The 22,813-nt window shown below is 42.4% G+C and overlaps 1 protein-coding gene across 20 annotated transcripts in view; it reads left to right on the top strand.

Annotated features, from left to right (window-relative positions):
• The window catches only part of KIF1B (kinesin family member 1B), a 148,343-nt gene that overhangs the window by 109,458 nt on the left and 16,072 nt on the right, over nucleotides 1–22,813 (top strand). For 17 of the 20 annotated variants that reach the window (XM_089901520.1, XM_089901491.1, XM_089901508.1 and 14 more), the window contains 11 exons: nucleotides 3,251–3,369; nucleotides 4,359–4,444; nucleotides 4,787–4,916; nucleotides 5,092–5,254; nucleotides 7,947–8,037; nucleotides 9,812–9,930; nucleotides 10,576–10,631; nucleotides 12,755–12,863; nucleotides 14,224–14,290; nucleotides 15,226–15,310; nucleotides 17,994–18,120. In XM_089901520.1, coding sequence (XP_089757646.1) covers nucleotides 3,251–3,369; nucleotides 4,359–4,444; nucleotides 4,787–4,916; nucleotides 5,092–5,254; nucleotides 7,947–8,037; nucleotides 9,812–9,930; nucleotides 10,576–10,631; nucleotides 12,755–12,863; nucleotides 14,224–14,290; nucleotides 15,226–15,310; nucleotides 17,994–18,120 — 1,152 coding nt within the window. The remainder of the gene's footprint in view (nucleotides 1–3,250; nucleotides 3,370–4,358; nucleotides 4,445–4,786; nucleotides 4,917–5,091; nucleotides 5,255–7,946; nucleotides 8,038–9,811; nucleotides 9,931–10,575; nucleotides 10,632–12,754; nucleotides 12,864–14,223; nucleotides 14,291–15,225; nucleotides 15,311–17,993; nucleotides 18,121–22,813) is intronic. The other 3 variants (XM_089901479.1, XM_022598495.3, XM_022598501.3) reach the window with 1 other exon arrangement.

Raw genomic sequence — 22,813 nt, 5'->3', positions numbered from 1 at the left:
TTGAAATCCCAAGAATCTGCTCCATCTTCCTTTTCTTTGTTTTAAAGTAGATTCAGAGCAGGAAAAGGTGCAGACATGCATACAGGCATACCTCGGAGATATTGCTGATTTGTTTCCAGACCACTGCAATAAAAGCAAATATTGCTATAAAGCCAGTCACGTGCCTTTTTTGGCCTCCCAATGCATATAAAAGTTATGTTTACATTACATTTGGTCTATTAAGTGTGCAAAGCATTATGTCTAAAAAAACCAATGTATGTACCTTAATTAAAAAATACTTTATTGCTGAAAGGAATATGCTAGCCATCATCTGAGCCTTCAGTGAAGTAGGCTTTTTGCTGGTGGAGGTTGCTGTTTGATAGCATCTAACCCACAGTAGAACTTTCAAAATTGGAGTCAGTCCACTCAGACCCTGCCATTGCTTTATCAGCTGTGTTTATGTAATATTTTAAATCCTTTGTTGTCATTTCCCAGCATCTTCACTGGAAGTGGATTCCATCTCAAGAAACCACTTTCTTTGCTCATCCATAAGAAGCAACTCTTCACCCATTAAAGTTTTATCATGAGACTATAGTAATCCAGTCCCATCTTCAGGCTCCACTTCTAATTCTTGTTCTCTTGCTATTTCTACCACGTCTGCATTTACTTTCTCCACTGAAGTCTTGAATCCCTCAAAGTCATCCATGAGGGTTGGAGTCAACTTCTTCCAAACTCCTGTTAATATTGATGATATTTTGACCTCTTCCCACAAATCACAGATGTTCCTAATGGCACCTACAATCCTTTCCAGATCCATCAAAGAAGTCACTGTCTATGGCAGCTGTAGCCTTACAAAATGTATTTCTTAAATAACAAGACTTGAAAGTCAGAATTACTCCTTGACCCATTGGCTGCAGAATGCGTGTTGTGTTAGCAGGCACGAAAATATTAATCTCCATCAGAGCTCTTGGGTTACCAGGTGCATTGTCAGTGAGCAGTAATATTTTGAAAGGGCTCTTTTTTTTTTTTTGCCCTGAGCAGTCGGTCTCAACAGTGGGCTTAAAATATTCAGTAAACCATGTTGTAAACAGATGTGCTGTCATCTAGGCTTTGTTGTTTCATTTATAGAAAACAGGCAGAGTAGATTTAGCATAATTCTTAAAGGCCCTAAGATTTTCAGAATGGTAAACAATCATTGGCTTCAACTACAGGTCACTAGTTGCATTAGCCCCTAACAAGAGAGTCAGTCTGTCCTTTGAAGCTAGACATTGACTTCCCTCTAGCTCTGAAAGTCTTAGATGGCATCTTCCTCCAATAAAAGGCTGTTTCATCTACACTGAAATTCTTATTCAGTGTAGCCACCTTCATTAATTAACTTAGCTGGGACTTCTGGATACTTTGCTGCAGCTTCTACATTAGCACTTCTGCTTCCCTTTGCACTTTTATGTTATGGAGACGACTTCTTTCCTTAAACATCATGAACCAACCTCTGATAGCTCCAAACTTTTCTTCTGTAGCTTCTTTACCTCTCTTGGCCTTCATAGAACTGAAGACAGTTAGAGCCTTGCTCTGGATTAGGCTTTGGCCTAAGGGAATGTTGTGGCTGTTTTGATCTTCTATCCAGACCACTAAAACTTTCTCTATATCATCAATAAGTCTTTTTTGCTTTCTTATATCACTTGTGTATTCACTGGAGTAGCACTTTTAATTCCTTCAAGAGCTTTTCCTTTGCAGTCACAACTTGTCTGACTGGCACAAGAGGCCTTGCTTTCAGCCTGTCTCAGCTTTCAACATGCCTTCCTCACTAAGCTTAGTTATTTCTAACTTCTGTGTTCAGGTAAGAGACATGAGACTCTTCCTTTCACTTAAACACTTAAGAGGCCATTGTAGGGTTATTACAGTATTGTTGTGTCTCAGGAAATAGGGAGGCCCAAGGAGAGGGAGAGAGACGGGGGAGTGGCTTGTTGGAGCAGTCAGAACACACATTTATCGGTTAAGTTCAGTGTCTTGCATGGTTGTGGTTTGTGGCACCTCTAAACAATTACAACCGTAACGTCAAAGATGACAGATGACCATAAAAAAAAAAAAAAGAAAGAGTTTGAAATAGTGTGAGAATTACCAAAATGTGACACAGAGTCATGAAGCAAGCAAATGTGGGAAAAATGGCACCTTGCTGGGGACAGGGTTGCCACAAACCTTCAATTTGTAAAAAATGCAATATCTGCAAAGCGCAGGAAAGTGGAGCACAGTGAAACGAGGCATGCCTGCATGCGTCACACTTAGTTATGTGTGATTTCCTGATGCAAATGTTTACTCTTTGTCTTGTCTTGTCTTCAAAGATCAGCATATACCAAGTGGGAAGACAGGAATAATAGTAGGAACTAGGTTCTATTTCCCACCCACTAATTGGAATGAGCACCCAAGCTTTGTGATCACCGGTTTGTGTTGCTTAAAAAAAGTCAATAGCTACAAAATAATGAAAGAAGAAAAAAGAGAACAAATGTGATACAACTTTGCTAGTTCATTTGAAGTTGAAAAATGTTAGGTCTTACCTCGTGTATATGCATTTCTGAATAAAGTTTTGAACCCTAGAAGCAAAAGCAACCCTTTAGGGATCAGCTGTCTCCTTCTCCCTTAGCATTTATCTTGATGTCCATCCAGAGTCTCTTATAAGCTCACTAACAAAGAAATTTCTGGCTACATGGCCTTTCTGCCCATATGTGTCAGTCACCCTGCCTAAAGATCATAGTCGTTTCTTAGGGTGAAAATAAAGACCCACAATGTTGTGAATTGAAATCTATTTTAGAGTTATTGACTGTATATCAGTCACATTTCTCTGACCATTTTTGTCTGCTGATTTCTGTATTATCTATTGGGGAAAACAAAACAAAAGCCTCTTTGTAATTAGTTACATTAAAAGGTTAAACTCCTTAATGGGCTCCCTTTTCCCACTCGTAGCAGTATTTGTAGAGGAGTATCTTGGAAGTCTACTTCCAGTGGTCACTCTACCTATGGTAGTAATTCCTATAGGGAGTAATTTGGTGTACGTTGGTCTTTTCCACTGCTTTACCAAGCATTTGCATTTGTTTATACGTTATGTATTCTGAAAAAGCAACAGGAGGCAATCTGAGAGTACAGAACAGAGAGGTGACCTTAAGACAGGGCCCAGAAGCCAGCTCACAGTTTCATGAAGGTATTCTCAGTAAGTCTGAAAGCCACCTTCTCTACCTGTGGGATGCTCAGATGTCTGTCTCCTGGTTTCTGTCTCTAGAGCATTTGTTTACCTGAGCAACCTGCTGTACCCCGTGCCCCTGATTCACAGGGTGGCCGTTGTCAGTGAGAAGGGCGAAGTGCGGGGATTTCTCCGTGTGGCTGTGCAGGCCATCGCAGGTAGGCGCCCCTCTTCTGAAGTGAGGGCCGTGGGTCCTCTGCCTCGAGACAAAGGAGGCCAGTTCCCTAAGGGCCGTGCTTCAGTGCAGACTGAAGAAAGCCTTTATTGCTTCCTTTCTAGCTGTTGTTCCCAAGTATCACGAGTAGATCCTGTTTGGTTTGGGCTACTGCTGTTTTGGAATAATGGGGTAAAGGGATCTCCTTTAACATGAAGAACAACCCTTGGGTTACCTTTATAAAAGTAATTTGCATTTTAAATGATGTACCTTAACTGCTTCAGAAATAACAGAGGATTTTCAGATGGTTTCTTGCCTAATTTTCTGTCAGGATACTTCTGCTAGACGTTTCTGTACTTTGGCTGCTGTTGTGCAATGTGTGGATCAAGATGTTGACACTTTATACTTTTTTCCAAGCTCCAGCCTACATTCTGAAGAAAGAATGTGGCTGTTCCCTGTAACGTTTCTGTTTTAGTTTCCAACTGCTGCTGTGCTGTATTTAGTGACCTCTTTCAGCCTTTCCCCGTGGAAATGCATGATAGTCACCAGCGTTGAGCTATAGAGGTCTTCACAAGTACAGTCTAATATTTTCAAATATTTATTGAGTATTATTGAGTATAATCTTGTCAAGTGAAGGGATCAGTATTTCTAAGTATGACATTTGAACAACATCAAGAATGAAACCGATCCTTTATTCATTAGTTTCATTCGAGCTAAGGAGGTGGTAAGTTTACCTGAGTAGAGTTGGAAGCAGCCTATTTGACTTTACTGCCTTGGTCTCTTTCTTTCTCACGCAAAAGACTCGTTCTTTAGTGTCTCCTCTTGTATTAAAGTTTGAGAACCCGAAAGCCCACTATCTCCTATTTATTTTTATTTTACTTTCCTATATATTTTTATTATTGTAATCCAATAGGAGTCATTCCTCCTTGTCCCCATATGTAGTCTCATCCTTGCTCTTTTTTTCTTTCTTTTTTTTTTTTTTCCTCTACTTAGCGGACGAAGAAGCTCCTGATTATGGTTCTGGAATTCGACAGTCAGGAACAGCTAAAATATCTTTTGATAACGAGTACTTTAATCAGGTGAGAAATCTGCCAGGAAGAGGAAAACCTTGTGGAAGGATAAGGAAGTAGGCAGGTTTTGTAAAGAGGATGTTCAGCACTGGAGAGCAGTTCTGCCTAGAACTAAAAAGTATAGGTTACCACAGTATAGTAATAGAATATGGGACATGTCTAACAATGACCGAGGTGAGGGTAAAGGCCCAGCATTTATATTGTGTTGTATTGCCTTTTCTCAGGCAGCTCTTAATCCACATAACTTTTCAGTCACTATTATTTGTTGGGCAAATAAATATGTTACAGAAATGGGGGGAAAATATGTTGTCATACTACTTTATCATCTACTTACCCCTGCCTTGTTTTCAGAGTGACTTTTCTTCGGTTGCAATGACCCGTTCTGGTCTATCCTTGGAGGAGCTGAGGATTGTGGAAGGACAGGGTCAGAGTTCTGAGGTCATCACTCCTCCAGAAGAAATCAATCGAATGAATGACTTGGGTGTGTAATCAGAGTGTAGTGTGATTGCATATGTTTTCAAAGAGGGAAAAATACTGACCATTGTCAAGGAAGATAGTTGCTTTTATCATCTAGGGGTGGAAAGGTACACTCTACTCTCTGCAAGGTGCTTTGTGTGTTACTTGAACCATATGTGTGTTCATTTGACCCTCTTTAGATTTGAAGTCAAGCACTTTGCTGGATGGTAAGATGGTAATGGAAGGATTTTCTGAAGAGATTGGCAACCATCTGAAACTGGGCAGTGCCTTCACCTTCCGTGTAACAGTGTTGCAGGCCAGCGGAATCCTCCCAGAGTATGCAGATATCTTCTGTCAGTTCAAGTAAGCTGCCCCTTTGCTCTGCTTCCCTAGGCTCTTACCCCGGATGATGTCCTTTGTGCACTACAGAGCGATGTAACACTTGCCAGGTAGTACACTCTTGAGAGAGAAATGACTACCAGCCACTGAAATAGAATGCTTTCTTCACTCAGGATGGGAGTAAGAACTGGAAACCTACACTGGAATGAAACAGAGTTCATTGTGGGGAGGAGTGTGGCCACATATCCTGCTAGAAGGTTTGGTTGTGGACTGTCCCCCTCTGCCAGGAGTATAGGATCAGATCCAGATGAGCCTACTTATTAGTCTTTTTAAATGCTCTTCATGCTGAAATGTCTCGTTAATAAACAAGTATGAAAACAATGAATTATCCAACCGCCAATTATGCTTATTTAATACTTGGGAAAGGGAAAATGTAAGTCATTTAAAGAGCAGCAAAATTCTGCATCCACTGAAAAAAAGCTAGTAAGTACGTAGAGAAGATGTGACAGGTTTCATTTCTCATCCACTTTCTAAGCATTTTCTATCCTATAACCCTCTGGAGCTCTGTGCTCTAGGTACTTTTGTCTCAAGACCTCCAAAAACAGTTTTTTGGAGAATCTTTAAGTTTTAATACCCCCAAACATCAATATGTCTTCAGTACTTGGAAAGGGCCACAGTACAAGAGAATGAAGTCTGAGCCACCCCATTCCTAAAGCCCACAGTTTGCCACTGGTGCCACCAAAAGGCTGCTTTAGATTTCTGCCGTTCATTTCCCCTCAGTATGTGCCTTAGCCTTCCCTGGGGTCCTAAAGCAGCATTGCTTTTTACATAGATTTTAGCCAAGTCCTCAATTAAATGTGATTATTACATAGTAAGCCGCTAATATCATTTGCTGTAATTATAATTGATGAAATAGTATCCGTCCAGTATAGGTTTTGCCCATTTAATGTGTTTTTGCTAATAGCCTCAGTTAGTAACTGATGTATTTTGTGGAAAAGACCTACTTGGTTAACTGACATCTGAAATGGCAATAGTGGTATGTTGACTTCTGTCCTAAAATCTCCTAAAAAGAGAGTAGCATCTCCACCTGGCATTAGCTCTGGAGGAAAGGGCATGTTGACTCATGCTGAAAGAAGACTCAAGTTCTTCTGAGGTTTTTATAAACTCTCATCTGGCCTGCATAGGGAAAACAGAGCTGTAGAGCAATGTGAATGATTTCATGTGTCACCTCTGTGGAACCCCAGGATATTTGTATCTGCTCCAAGCAGAGCCTTGTTGGAGTGTAGATCAGAGATCAGCTGATGCTCATGGCGCCTCTGGCAGGTACACTGTGTGGTCTGGAGAGGAAGAAATTGGAAGAAAAAAAGGAGTAAGAAGTAAGAGAAGGAAAGGGAGAGAGGTAAGGAGAAAATGAGAAGAAAGAAAATAGACGAGAGTACACGTAGTGTGGAATGCTATAGTGCCACAGCGGTATGTAGCATCAGTGATTTGGATGCCTGGCAGAAGTACACCACTGTCTTCGGGCTCCGTGAATTACAGTTGACCCTTGAGCAACTCAGGAGTTAGGGCACTGACCCTCCGCACAGTCAAAAATCTGAGTGTGTATCCAGGGTTCCACCATATCCGCAGTTCCGCATCTAAGGATTCAACCAACTGCCGATTGTGCAGTACCCTGGTATTTACTATGGAAAAAAATCCACGTGTAAGTGGACCCACGCAGTTCAAACCTGTGTTGTTCAAAGGTCAAGTGTAATTTGGAAGACTGGTAGTTCATGATCCTGGTCTTTCTACCCCCTACTCTAAGTGTTCTTGGACTTCCCTGGTGGTCCAGTGGTTAAGACTTCGCACTTCCACTGCAGACCCTGGTCGGGGAACTAAGATCCCACATGCCGCATGGCACAGCCAAAAAAGAAAAAAAAAGTATTATTTCCATTTTTTTCTTGCAGGAGTGTGGGATGTCCTTCTGGTGCATATTTCTATCTGGCAGTAAATCTTTGAATTGAGTATTCTATAATTCTCCACTTCTTTTTATGTCAGACTAATAATAGGGAGGGAGAGAGAACAATAAAATCTCATATTTATGAGAATAAGTCAACATAACCCACTGACTCAAATATTTCAGGAGTATTTTCTACATTTAGAGCCCTCTGGGAGACACTCACTGTCTTTTGGGGAGACAAGCAAATAAGTACATTATTACAAACAATGATATCATTGCTGTTGAAGAAAAATAGGTCTCTAGTGCTGTGGGAACGTAGAACTGTTTGAGTGAGTCAAGGAAGTTTTCCTGGAAGAGGTGATATTTGAATCTCCTCCTAGCTGGTCTTAGATAGACTCCCAGGCAAGTATGCTGTCCACAGGCTTTGATACTACCTTATAGAAGCTTTAATCTGCCAAATCTTTTCTGTACAAAATGATTTCACAATTTTTATTTTCAGTAAAAAACTTTTACAAGGGAATAGGAGTTCACTGAATTCACTGTTCATACATTCACATGGCTAAGTGATAGGGTTAGTTGATTTTTCAGTCATTTTTGACATAAAAGCTAAAATGCTATCTGAGTGATATGGAAAACGTTCTCTACAAGGAAACATAAATAACTTGACTCAGTTAAAGACTCTACTTAAGTAAGGTGCTACTCTCCGTGGGATCCAAGCTGATCCTGATGAAACCATTAATACGAAATTCACGCGGGTCTTTTTTTTTTTCTCGTAAGCTTTTTGCATCGCCATGATGAAGCATTCTCCACTGAACCCCTCAAAAACAATGGCAGAGGAAGTCCTCTGGGCTTTTATCATGTGCAGAATGTAAGTGACGTGGACGTTTTTGCCAAATGTTTTGCGGGTTTGTGGTACCTTGAAGCAGCTGGGGTGAGGCAGTCGTCATGTGTGGGTCCCTTTGGCTTTCTCAGCTGAAGAAGGTTGATAATCTAAGATGCTGTGTAGGGGGAGCTCTGTGATGAGAACAGACAGTGGAGGGAGCGGCCAGGGCCCTGAGCTAATCCTCAGTGGACAGAGCAGGCAGCATCTTCTCTGAATTACAGTGGGGCCTGTGAGTAGCCTGGGGGTTGGTCTGCCAATAAATCCTTTGTCGGTTTGAATGTAGTGAGTTGTTTTAGTGTTTCCTTCCTCGAATAACAAGCATGTTGCCTATGAGTTTTGTTAAAGTTAATATGTTATTCTTTAAACCATAAGAGACAAATAATTTGGTTGCAATTAATGTAGAAACTATGAAATACATTTTGTAGCTAAATTAAGATTCAGAATCTGTTTCCTTGCAGCTGATTCTATGATTAGCCCTCTAATGCCCCTTACAACTCTCTCATAAGTGGAATAAGAAAACAGACCTTCTATCTCTTCTAGAAAGATTTGCTCAACTCTGTTCAAAAGTCGTGATCCTCATTACAATAGCTAACATTCACTGAGAGCTTATTTTGTGTCAGTCATTGTTATAGGTGTGTTTTTGTGTCTTAATTCATTTAATCCTCACTTTTATGCCATATACTATCATAATCCCCACGTTATAGGTGAGATTACCGAGGCGGAGAGCACTCGAAGTCACTCACCAAGGTTACAAAGCTAGGAAGAGGCAGAGGTGGGGTTTGAACCCAGGGAAACGTGGCTCTAGCATCCAGGAGCTTCACTACTGCTTGAACAGTCTCATTCTCTTGCCAACCATAATCCACTCCCTAAAATGCGAGAGGAAAGGACAACTCCAGAAATGGAACAAGCAAATACAGAACACACTGTTTTCTTTTTTATGTTTAATTGCATAAATATGAGCATGCCTGTATATGATAAATATTGATTGGCTCCTGTGCACAAGGACTGTGCCTGACGCCACTGGGGGGGTGCTCAGATGGATCACAGGATAGATTATGCCTCCGAAGAGCTTAGAATTATGATAGGGGAAATAAATGCATATTTAAACAGTAGTGATACAGGATATAGAAACATTCGAAAGGTATTCATTAAATGCAACGGGAGTAGAAAAGAGAGAGTTATTTCTACTAATGGGAAGAGTCTTTTAAGCTACATTCTTTGTTGGGGGTGGATGTTTTTGTAGAGAAAGGAGGTGGGGGAACTTCCTGAAGACTGTAGTGTAAATAAGAAAAGGTGGGTCACGCTTGGCACTGTACCTGGCACAGAGTCTGCAGTCGTGTTTTTCATACTGTTGTTGCCATTTGAGCTGGGCCTTGAAGTACAGGGATGACAGAGGTACAGAGATGTGGGAAGGCCTCCCAGGCACGACTGAAGCCTGGGCCAGCCCTCAGGCACGGTGGAGGAGAGAGCAGGTGAAGGGAGCAGCAGATTGAGTCCAAACATTGTGTGAAGGACAGCAGAAGGGCCAGAGGTCATTTGGGGCAGACAGTGGAGGGTGTTGAATGCCTGAAGCTTGGTGAAGTTAACTGTAGAACGAAAACCAGAGAAGAGCCCCTCTCTTTTGGTGTGAGAGGCCTTCATAGTAAAATTCCCAGCACATACTGGGTACTCAAAGTGCTGTAGTGCTGTTTGCAGCAAAAATGTGTATTTTCCTATAATAAATCTTTCGCTAATCTAGGTTGCCTTTATTCCTTATTAGATTGCAGTGGAGGTTACGGAATCATTTGTGGACTATATCAAAACGAAGCCTATCGTGTTTGAAGTCTTTGGGCATTATCAGCAGCACCCACTTCACCTGCAAGGACAGGAGCTTAACAGGTTTGGACCGAATGAGCAAAGATTTTTGTTATTGATATTATTGTTGTTGTTATTGTTGTTACTGTCACTTGCTGGAAAAGAAGAAATCTTTTGAGGAATTAAGATAGGTAAATAACAGTTTTATATATTACCCTATGTTTCCATTTCAGAAACATCACCATCTTTCTTCTAAGCCACCCAGTCACTAACTGTAGGTAGAGCAAACTGAGTTTTTCGCAGGTGACCTTGAGTACTGTCTTTTTGTAGGAAGAGACTCTGAATAGGATAGAAAGTTGAGGTGATAGGGATATAACCTGAAAGTTGTGTATAATTGGTCCTAACCGCCCAGAACTTTATGAAGCATAAAGCCACTATGAAGCATGTGTCTCATCAAAATTGGGGAGGAGGACAATGATGGGGACTTCGGGATGATGGCAGGGTGTCCTTGTTAACAGAAAAATTTTTCTTATTTGTTAGCTCTGACTTACAAGGGGACTTTTATCAAAATGTCTTAGCCTCAGTTTTACTGTGTGGGTTTATATCTGATATCTGATAAGGTACCAGAGTTGAAAGTACAAATGATCCATTTTTAAAGGGGATTTAAACACGCCACTAATACCAGCATGGGACTGTTTAGTCTTGAAGAACTTTTGTCTTCCTTTGCAGTCCACCCCAGCCATCTCGACGATTCTTCCCTCCGCCCATGCCACTATCCAAGCCAGGTGAGCACAGCTGCATTCTTTGTATGATGTACATCTCTTATTCTGAGTGACTTTTCAGATAAAAAATCATATTCAAATTCCTACTCCACTTCTGTGCATCCTTGTGTGTTCTGGTGTCCAGTAGGAACGAGAATTGTTGGCTCCTGATGGAAATAAGAGGTGCCAAACAATAGGGCTCTATATCCCCGCCGATACTGTGGTCTTCTTACTGCAGATTTTGATAAGCTCCGTGTTCCTAAATCTCTCTGCTTTGTGTGTAACTCCCTTTAACTGTCAGGTGACTGGGCACTCCTTGGCATATTACGTTTATTCCGCATGTTCATGTATCCTGTTCTGATTTTTCTTTGTTTATTTTCATCCCTTTTCCTCGTTGCCCACTTGCCTCATTCCCACCCCGCCCTGTGCTCATTCTCCACCTCTGTGCTCCTCGCCTCCGTCCTGCCTTCAGACCATGAGAGAAAGATTGAGCTGATTCGGTTTCTCATATCTGACTATGTGAATGTGCATGTGTTGGACACATTTTCTGAGCACGCCAGTGTGCTCGCATCCTCCGCCATTGCCACCTTCCAGGATGAGGCTGACCCAATGCCGCCTTTTCTCTTTCTGCCAGTTCCCAGCCGCCAGACCGAGAGGGTACCTAAACGAGATGGTTAGTAGCTAAAATTAGCTCTGCCTTAGATTCAGAACCATCCTCAGAGGCTGGTCCTAAAGCCTGGCTCTCCGTGTATGAAACACCGACGTTTCTGTTTGCTACTTGACCTGCATGTAGAGTTCAGCACATTGTCAAGATCATATCACATTTCCTTCAGAGAGATTTTTAGGAAGCACCTTCTCTATTTATGCCCCTTTCACATCATCCAGGGGGGTGGGGGGGGTGGGGGGGCTCCTTATATTTGTTGGTGTGGATTCTTTGCAATGGTATTTTTAATTTTAAAGGATGTTTTTACTGGTAGCTGGCTTTTTGTAATGCTCTAGTTTTGCTTTCTGAACCTCAGATGCCCACCAGAGCCATTAACCCCCTATTATCTTCTTGATTAGCATCATCACCAGCTTACCTGGAATTCAGCTGGGGTGAACAATGCTGATAGGCCATGCCTCTGAATAGCGCTGTATGAGTCACACAGCCCCTTTAGATGCATTGTGTCCGTGGATCCTCACAACATCTTTTTAGATAGTAGGCAGGATATTATGATCTTCATTTTCTAGTTGAGGAGACAGACTCCCAGAGGTTAAGTGACTCAACCAAAGTTTCATAGCTAGTTAGTGGTTGAGCGATAATTAGATCCCAAGTCACTGGACTCACACCACTGCTCCCAGGTTCAGAGCAGAGAGCCCTCTTTGTATTGCCAAGATTTCAGAATTTCTACATAGTGTTTCAAAATGCCCACCATGTGGAATCTGAAATTCTTGAAAATACGGGGGTTTTGGCTAATATATCTCATAGGTACAGATAAGAATATGGAATTCACATCTGAAGAAAATGGGTAACATGAGATCATTTACAGAATCCTGTATTTACAGAAGAGACCAGTGGTTCCCAAACTTGTCCACACATTAGAATCACCTGGGGGGACTTCAAACCTCTCAGAGGGCTGAGTCCCACCCCTAGAGACTGTGATTTAATTGGCTGGTGGTGTGGCCTGGGCCATCTTTAAGATCCCCAGGCGACCCTCGTGTGCAGGGAGGTTCAGGAACCACTGGGTTGGAGGATGGGTCTTTCCCACCACAGCAGCTTTGATGAGGCCCTGTGATGAGCGAGGCTCGCCCCACATTGCCTGTCCCACATTGTTACCGTGCTCTGCATGCCGCAAATGTGAGAGTCTAAGGAAGGTTTTTTAATGGTTTTGTGAGCACATTTACTCTGCATGAAACCTGTTTTCTCATCATTGGGTAGTTTGTTGAGAGGGAAAAAGATGCTGACTCTCCGTTTTCCTTGTTCTCTGAAGTTAGAGGTACTAATATAGTTGACGGTGAAGTTTCTCTGGCTCTTCTGCACTGAAATCTATCCCCTCACTCTCGCTGCCTTTCCCAAGTGTGTCCTTGAAGACTGACATTAGAGAAGCTTATACCTTTGCTGAGTAGACTTGGACCAAATTTTAACATTTTCCAAAAACTTTTAAAAGTTCCAGCCACCAAGTTAAATACCATGAGCAAAACCAGCCTTGGCCAGAGCATGAGCAAGTACGATCTTCTGGTTTGGTTTGAGATCAGTGAATTGGAGCCTACAGGAGAGTAAGTCCAACTTTATAAATTTTTAAATATGACAACTTTTCCAAAATTAGAAAATGTAATTTTGAGTCTCTCGTCTTTGGGTTCACAGAACATTGTCATATTTCAGTTTTGAACTGAATTTGGGGTGGGGAGGGTCTTTATATTATTCTTTGAATCAGATGTTTGTCAGAGAACTGTCTAGTATAATAATGTACCTTCTTGTTAGCAATAGCGAGATCATGAAGAATGGCACTTTGCTATGAGGGAGGACAACCTGCAAAGTGGGTTTTAGCAGCAGCAAAGCAAAGGGAGTCAGAAGCATATTGCACATAAAAGGGCCAAAGGCATATCAATATGTCAGGGGATTAGGGGACAGAATGTTTCTGTAGACCAAGGTTTGTCAGCCTCTCACTACTTGGGGCCAGATGGTTCTCTGTTGTTGGGGGTTGTCCTGTGCATTGTAGGATATTTAGCTGCATCCCTGGCCTCTACCCATAAGATGCCAGTAGCACCTCCCCTCCTGCTGTGACAAGAGACATTGCCAGATGGCCCCTAGGGGTCAAAATTACCCCCAGTTGAGGACTACTGGCCCAGATCAAAATGGTCAGCATCAGCTTACTCTCTCTGTGTGAGCTGTGTTAGACTAAGTGACGAATGTAATTGCTGTTTATAGTTGTCTCAGACATGCTTTTGAAAAACACAAAAGAGATCCCTCTCCCGAAACAGAGGCAAGGGGCTGTATCAGTTAGTGTAAAGGGTAGGGGATAAATGTTATCTTAATGATCCTCTATTTATAATGCTGGGTAATACCATTATGATCACCTCCATAAAACATTTATTGAGTTCCTACCGTGTGTGAGGTTTGGCTCTATCGATCCTATATAGAGTTGTCAGTAGTGACATTGCTTCGAGGAATTTGACTTTCCACAGACAGATCTATAATGTGATTATAACTTGCATTATGAGGGAGCAGTAGTTACAGTAAATGGTTTCTACTGAGTTAATTGCTTTCTGACTCTTAAAAAATGATCTAGAATCTGAAATTATCTCTTTCTTATCTCCTGACACTTGCCATTGCAGTTATATGTTATTTATGGAACTATCTGTTAGACAGAGAGCTGGGATTGGAGCCAAAAGATGTTACTGCCCTAAGAATACTTCAGTCTAGTCAGGATGATGAGACATACATATGTGGAAAGGTTTACTAAATGCCTATGACTATCCAATTAAATGTCCACCCCAGATGGTGAGAAAGATATGGGATCAGAGTTTAGAAAACAAAGACCACTGAGGGCTGGAGTGACCAGGGAGGACCTTGCAGGTGAAGTGGCACTTAGCACAAGCATTCTAACTTCTTTCTTTTACATTTCTGTTTTTATAGGTATATTCCAGCTGTGGTTGATCATACAGCAGGCTTGCCCTGCCAAGGGACATTTTTGCTTCACCAGGTACTAAGGAAGGAGCAAAAGAGGGCTTAGAAGGGAACACCAAAAAAGTTAGAATAAGAAACATAACTCTCTGTTTCTCTGCTTTTTTTAATCTCCATTTCAAGGGTATTTGGAGGTCAGGGGACATTGCCCCATCATTTTTTTTTTTCTCCTTTCCTTAATGTTTCTCAAACCTTGGCTTATATTTATTGATATATACCCTGGCTTTTATGTGTAAATATATATATATGGTTTTTTTTTGGTTTTTGTTTTTTGCGGTACGCGGGCCTCTCACTGTTGCGGCCTCTCCTGTCGCGGAGCATAGGCTCCGGACGCGCAGGCTCAGCGGCCATGGCTCACGGGCCCAGCCGCTCCGCGGTATGTGGGATCTTCCCGGACCGGGGCACGAACCCGTGTCCCCTGCATTGGCAGGCGGACTCTCAACCACTGCGCCACCAGGGAAGCCCCGTAAATATATTTTAAAAGAGTTATATTGAAAGACTTTATTTCATTCAGTTACATGGTAATTTGTGCAGCTCCCATGTTATTTTATACAATTTTCACTTGGTGATGTTTGGAAACTCTGCTTTCACAGCCAAAAGTTCTTAATGGAGATTGAAGATGAAGGTTTCAGTGGACTAAAAATCTGGCCATGAAATGTAGGTCCCCCTTTGGCAAATCAAAAGTAGATTTAGTCAGTGCCCAAAAGTGCTTATGAGCCAGATGGGCACACTCGGGGACTTTCAATCTGGGCATCGGTTCTTAAAAGCCATATCAGAACCTGGCTCTTCCTCAGTCCCTGACCTGTGTCCCTTTGTTCAGAATAGCAGTGTGGACAGCATTTCCCCTCCCCCTCCATACCTCCCCTTCCTGCCCATCAGACAATCCAGAAAACAACAGACAAGAGGAAATAAGAGATTATCCCAGCTAAATTGCAACCCTGCTCCATTATCTAGGGCATCCAGCGAAGGATCACAGTAACCATTATCCATGAGAAAGGGAGTGAACTCCACTGGAAGGATGTCCGTGAGCTGGTGGGAGGTGAGTATGTTCCAGCAGCTGAGGACGGGCCTTAGCGGAGTGACTGCTCCCTGTTCGGAGCACAGGGAGTGTGCGGAAGGCTGCGCTGGAGAGCGTGACTGTCAGAAGAGAGTCCTTGAGTTGGAAACTACTCTTGTTTCCCAGCTCCCTTCATCAGTTATTCAACCTGCCATTGTTTTTCTCAGTGCCTGTGGGAGCAGTTCTGGGCCCGAGGCTGTGAGAGGGCCTAAGAGAAGTCTCTGCTCCTTGTGAGCTTGGGGTCTAGTGAGGAGACAGCGTGTGTGCATGTACAGAGCAGTTTGATGAGTGAGTACCAAATGAGAACAACTGAAAGACCTGTGCTAAAAGAGTTGCTGACAAAAAAGATCCAGGAGAACTGGGTTAGCTTGTGGGAGATGATCTGAGAAGGTTTGAGAGGACTTAGAGGGTTTCGTTTTTCTGCAAGCATTTGGAGTTAGAGTCAGCAATGTCTAACGTGCAAATGGCTAGAAATCTATGGCCAGAGTGGGGAGACTAAACTAAAGCACCATGAGAGGAAAGAGTGGCCAAACAGCATAAGCTGTAGAACGAGAGCCCAAGGCAGGGCGTCTGAACCTAGTTTTGCCATGGACCCCTTTGGCAGTGGTGAAGCCTCAGAATTATGTTTTTAAATGTAGAAAATAAAGCACTTAGGACTACAAAGACTACTAATATTGAAATACAATTGTTAAACTACTCAACAAATTTGTAACATAAGCTCTTCAGTGATGCGGTCAATAAGCAGCAGGTCTAATTTCTATCATTTCAAAGTGGTGATGAATGTCAAGATCCTTCACATTAGTGTGATACGAAAACATCTGTGATTTCTGCTGGGGACAGAGGTATGGGTACTGCTGATTCTCCTGTGGTTTGTGCCCTCCCCTCATAATTGCAGGGAAAGGCAAATTTCAGTTAGAGGTTCCTGAAAATAAAGTTGTAATTTTTTTTTCCCATCCAGTTCAGACCTCCTGAATTCTAACCATAAACCCCTTGCGTATCTGTGGACCAGATTAAGAAGGCCTGGAAGGAAGATTATACTCTGTCCTATCTGGGGCAGTGGTTTTCAAGCTTTTCAAGATTAATTATTACATAAAACAAGAGAGATGCTTTCTGACCAGAAAGGGTGGGGTGCAGAGGCAGCAGTTAACTAAGGCTTCTCTATAACCCTATGGCTTATTATTTTTATAACAAACATGAAATGTGGCAGGTGCTTTTCTGAATGCTCTAAAAATATTAGTTTATTTAATATAACATAACATATAATATGTTCATAACAATCTTGTACGGGAAGCATTGTTATTCCCACTTCACAGGTGAGGAAAGTGAGGCTCAGAGGTTGAGCACATGCCCAGGCCGCACGGATAGTTAGTGCTGGAGCTGACATTTGAACCCAGGCAGTCCTGCTCCAGAGACTGTGTTGTTAACCTCTATGCAGTGCTGCATCCCCTACTGTTATTTGAAAACAGCATTGTAAGATTTTGAAAAAGAAAGTGGTGTAATGAAGGCAGTGGCTTAAGAAGTTTGTAGAAGGTGAGTGTGGGATGGCTTGGAAAGGGGGAGACGTGAGAGCAGTAGGGAGACCAGTTAAGTGGCTGTTGCCATGTCTGAGATCAGAAGGGGATGACCTTCGTGAGCAGGGCAGTGATGTTGGAAATTAAAGCTGAGACAGATATGAGAAGCTCTTTGAACAAAGGGTAAGTTTTCACCGTTGGCTAAATGTGGGATGTAAAGGGGAGATAGAATATGGAGAAGAATGGAAGGCCAAGAATTACAGAATTAGACTGTAGGATTATAACTGACCAAACAACGCTTCCGGCACCTGAAATTACACAGAGATTTGACAGTCTCTTTTTGGCCTAATGAATTACCGCTTTGTTTCTATTTATTTATTTATTTATTAAAATCAGTTGATTTTTTAAAAATTAATTGATTAATTTATTTTTGGCTGTGTTGGGTCTTGGTTGCTGTGCGCAGGCTTTCTCTAGTTGCGGCAAGCGGGGGATACTCTTCATTACGGTGCACGGGCTTCTCACTGCAGTGGCTTCTCTTGTTGCAGAGCACAGACTCTAGGTGTGCGGGCTTCAGTAGTTGTGGCTCCCGGCCTCTAGAGTGCAGGCTCAGTAGTTGTGGTGCAAGGGCTTAGTTGCTCCGCGGCATGTGGGATCTTCCTGGACCAGGGCTCGAACCCGTGTCCCCTGCGTTGGCAGGCAGATTTCTTTTTTTTAAATAAATTTATTTATTTATTTATTTTTGGCTGCATTGGGTCTTCGTTGCTGCACGCGGGCTTTCTCTAGTTGCGTTGAGCGGCAGTTACTCTTCGTTGCAGTGCACGGGCTTCTCACTGCGGTGGCTTCTCTTGTTGCGGAGCACGGGCTGTAGGTGCACGGGCTTCGGTAGTTGCAGCACGCGGGCTCGGTAGTTGTGGCTCGCGGGCTCTAGAGTGCAGGCGTCAGTAGTTGTGGCTCGCGGGTTCTAGAGCGCAGGCTCAGTAGTTGTGGCGCACGGGCTTAGTTGCTTCATGGCACATGGGATCTTCCTGGACCAGGGCTCGAACCCGTGTCCCCTGTATTGGCAGGCGGATTCTTAACCACTGCGCCACCAGGGAAGTCCTACCACTTTGTTTTTAAACATACCCATGTTCTGGTTTCTTTCTTCTTTCTCTCAGGCCGGATTCGGAATAAAGCTGAGGTGGACGAAGCCACAGTTGATGCCATCCTCTCCTTAAATATCATCTCTGCCAAGTACCTGAAGTCTTCCCACAACTCTAGCAGGTGGGGCACCCGGGGAATGTGGTGAGTCAGCCCTAGGGGGGTTGATTGATTCACTGTAGATTCCTTGTTCATTAATGACTCTCCCCTTCTCACTTCAAAGTTCCCTGTTTCCTCCCCTGTCCGCCCTGCTCTTCAAAAATAAAAACATAAATCATTGGAGATACTTGTATGTGATGATACCCCCAGAGAATGGAAATGTTCTATCCCCTGGGGAGTTTGAGTAGATGTAATACAGTGACAGAGAAAAAGCAGAAAAAGAAAACTCAGCATGCCAACCAAGGGTTTAAAAGTACTAATTAATTACGGCTAAGACTAAATGTTTTCCTATGAAGTGATTGCTGTGGAGAAAGACCTCTCGGCCTGGGGTGTCATGGGAGCATGCCCTCCAAGGTATAGTGAACCCTCTTGTTTTCATCTTTGCTGCTGCCAGTATCGGCTCAAGGAGTCTCAGTATCTGCTTTTCATTTTCCTTTATGCATAAAGGCAATAAATTATTATAAACTCTTCTAAGATTGGCTGCTATAAATAATGAATTTTATTTTAAATTTTAAATTAGTTTCCCTTAGAATTCCATTTTATAATCAAGTGATGACAATGCATAAAGTACCTAGCCGTTCTACATTCCCGTGTCAGACTGGAAATAAATCTGCTGGGGCGCTTTTACCTCCCTGGGAAAGGAGTCCCGTCATCGTGCACAGAGACTCCCACTTCTCTGCGTGGTGAGGGCTAGGAAACAGGAGTGGCTGTGTGTTCTAATGTGGGCTCAGAGCTCAGCCTTCGAATTACAGGAATTCTCTGTGGTCTGCCTGTTCCTAAAAAAGTTGCTCACATGTGTTGGCAAGAGGGAGAGGAAAAATGAGACAAGAAGCAGAAGCAGAAATGAAAAGTTGGGCCAGGATTAATTTCTTTACATTGTTTCTTTGTGTTACTGTTTTGCCTGGGAGTGAGGAAAAGGAAACAAATGTCTGTTTGCTTTTTGCCAGTCAGAGGAGCTGGCAGGAGCTGTGGACACAAAGGGAAGGTGGGTGAGAGGGTGTGTACCTATGTGGAGGGGGTGTGGCAGAGGTAAAGTAGGGTGCTTTGACCCCCGCCTTGGCCTATTCCTGGGCAAAATCTTGAACAATACCATTTCTCTGAAGTCAGCATTAACCCCACATAGCGTTCCCTCTTCTGTCAGACATTTACAGCAAGTATTCAGCTGGCATTCACCACATTTTCCTTGCAACTATGAGAAATATATCTTAAACTTCCCTATGGTACTTAGCAAAACAGGGAAAAATGGTGTTTGGTTGAAGTGCTGGTTGTGTTAAACTTGCCTACATTAGAGTAACCTTCAAAAGTCTTTTGATTTCTGTCCAGCAGCATGTCACATGCTGTAGAAGATGAATTTGGCTTTGTTAGAAGCAGTTTATCTTTCCCAGTAGAAGCTTAGAGTTAATCAAAAAAGTTGCTGGGACTTCCCTGGTGGCGCAGCAGTTAAGAATCTACTTGCCAACGCAAGGGACACAGGTTTGAGCCCTGGTCCAGGAAGATCCCACATGCCGCGGAGCAACGAAACCTGTGTGCCACAACTACTATGCCCACGTGCTGCAACTACTGGAGCCCGCGTGCCTACAGCCTGCGTGCCACAACTACTGAGCCCGTGTGCTGTAACTGCTGAAGCCTACGTGCCTAGAGCCCGTGCTCCACAACAAGAGAAGCCACCACAGTGAGAAGCCCATGCACTGCAATGAAGAGTAACCGCTGCTCGCTGCACCTAGAGAAAGCCCGCATGCAGCAACAAAGACCCAACACAGCCGAAAAGGTTAAAAAAAAAAAAAAGTTAAAAAAAAAATTGCTAAAGTCAAGAGTAATAAAAGGAGGAATTTCCCTGGTGGCGCAGTGGTTAAGAATCCACCTGCCGATGCAGGGGACACGGGTTCGAGCCCTGGTCCAGGAAGATCCCTCATGCCGCGGAGCAACTAAGCCCATGCGCCACAACTACTGAGCCTGCGCAACTACTGAAGCCCGTGCGCCTAGAGCCCGTGCTCCGCAACAAGAGAAGCCACCGCAATGAGAAGTCCGTGCACTGCAAGGAAGAGTAGCCCCTGCTTGCCACAACTAGAGAAAGCCCACGCACAGCAGCGAAGACCTAACATAGCCAAAATATAAATAAATAAAAATTTTAAAAAGAATATACAGACTTTAAACACTTGTTTTAACTTAAAGTATATAAATGTACATTAATTTGTCAAGCTCTTGCTATAGGGCCAAGGCCTTTTCTTTAATTGTAGGCTCATTTATTAGACTTCTGACTGTCTTTCTTGCAAAGCCACACCCATAATTCATCACCTATGTTTTTCAATTTGGTGGAACTAGAAACCTATGAACAAAATCTAAGTGCAAAATCCTTTAAACTTCTTATCATATATCATCAAAATTTTATTTCCCTCTTTCTTTTACATTGATCTCACCCAAACTTAACAGCTGTTTTTTAAACAATTCACCATTATCAAGTTTTTTTTAAATGTTCAATTTATTTTTCACACTAAGTTTCCACACTTAGTTTTGTTTCACACTAAGCAAAAATTCTTTTTGCCCTCATGTTTCAGTGATTTATCTAATATTTAATTAAATTAGATAATTATAATAACAAATACAACCACATAAACAGGTTTATAGTACTGACACTTGAGAAGCATGAAACTCAGCTCTTTGGAGCAAATTTTCTGGGCGATGAGCTACCTCTTTATTTTAGAATAATGTTCAGTGAGAAATGGACGTCAGTCTATACATTGTAGGGATGTGGAGAGCATAAGTTCATTTGGTAAGTGGCTAAATGGAGTTTGGTTAAGAGAGCTTTTGTTCTTTTTGCCTAAGGTTTAATGTTTAAAGTTGAACTTACAGAACTCCAGTTGGGTGTATTACATACGTAATTAGAGGGCTCTTGTGATATATTGATATATATATCAATATATATATATATTGTCAGCGCAGCTGACAAGGGCCATTACTCCTTTTCTTCCCAGCCCTGCGTTTCTGTTACCTGCTGACTTGGTTTTCCCTTAACTCCACAGCAACTTCCTACCATTTCCAATAGTAAGTCACCTCCTAAAGGGATGTTAATAGAGGTGGTCTCCACTCTCCCTTCTGTGCCCAGCATTTCCTTAACTGAACGTCTCAGGAGAGGGACCCATGTCATTGTAAGCCCTTTATCAAATTGTGTCCCATGGAATTCTCTGTTAATTGTTTGTCCACTTGAATTCACTTTTGCTTATCAGCAAACTTGTGTTTTTATATATATTTTTTTCTCTCTCCTCTCTCTCTCTCCCTCTCTTTTTTCCTTTTTTTTCTTTTGCTGCACTAACAAAAGCTTTTTCTGTGTTTTTACAGGCTCTTTCTTGATAAGGATATTCCTAGGTATTTTCTGTTTGCTGTTTTTTGCACATAAAGATTCTAGTTTATCAGAATGCTTTATGTCTTATGTAGCTTTGACTGCTATTTTAATTTAATAGTTTTCCACCATGTAAACTTGTGCCCACCTAGGATAGAGCAAGACCTTATTCTGCACCCTTGTGCCCTGGGTTTTTCTGATGCATGTATAGTTTCACATGTAGGCTCTTAAGTAATTTGTAGAGTTCTTAATTATTTTCTCATTCCATTTAGTAAACTTGCCCATTTTATTCTATGCCCCTTCAAGTTTTTCTCTTCCACATTACAAAGTAGAATGTTACTCCCGTCATTTCATAAGGAATCTCAGGCTTGCATAATTGTTCACTTTTTTCTTTGTTTTGTCCTGTGTAGTAGTAGAGACCAATTTAGTTAATTGAGTAGCTGAGTCTGTGAGAAATATTCTTTTTATTTTTAAACATTTCTCTTTCTCCTGTCAGGACTGCTTGTCTCATCTATTTATTTTCTGCTTTTGGAAAAGAAAAAGTTCCTGGTTCAGTAGTAAAGGAAATTTTCCCCCATCTCTCTCTTCGTCTCATTTAGGGAAGAAAACTGAAGGAAGTGATACATGACAATTTAGCCTAAATGTTTTTTTAAAGATGCACATACACACGCACACAACACATACACACACACACACGTACAGACACACACATACATATACATACACGCTGCCGTTGTCCGGAACATCTTGAGAAATCCATTTGGGATTCTTTCCTGACCACCTTAGCGCCATACAGGACAGCATGTCTCAGGACTCAGCCCTGTTTCTAACTCCAAATTCTCTTGCTAGCTTGATTTCATGGACATTTCTCTTCAGTCTTGGTTGTATTTCTTATGACCACCTCTCAAGAGTTGCCACCCTTGGTGAGTATTTCAAAAGAATGTGCTGCAGTAACTCCCAGGCACCAGACAAAACAACAAAAAAAAAACCCCACTTTTTTCCCTCCATCCCAATACAGGGAGATTTTAGTGATGTCAGAATTTTTCTATGATAGCCAAGTTTCTGCCAGTGAAATTTCCTCTTTAGGTTAAGTGAAAACCAGAAAACAGAAATGTGAAGAGGCTTTCTCACACAAATTCAAAACATCTGCCTCAGTGGAAAGGGAACCTTGAACCCTGATTACTGGCAGCAGGAGATGCTTAGGTTCTGGTGCGGAGCTTGATGAGTGGCGGGTTCCAGGCGTCAGTGAAGTGCTTGTTGCTGTCAAGTGTCTCCAGGGCCCTCGCCCTGAGGAGGGGCCTCACTTCACTCTGCACGGGGTGTCCAGACCTGCAGTGTGAC

Source organism: Delphinapterus leucas, chromosome 1, assembly GCF_059928025.1.
Source record: "Delphinapterus leucas isolate spDelLeu-1000000601 "Yukka" chromosome 1, BTC_Dleu_Yukka2, whole genome shotgun sequence".
Taxonomy (NCBI): domain Eukaryota; kingdom Metazoa; phylum Chordata; class Mammalia; order Artiodactyla; family Monodontidae; genus Delphinapterus; species Delphinapterus leucas.
Note: the sequence above shows the minus strand (reverse complement) of the source record. Positions and strands in the feature narration are given on the sequence as shown.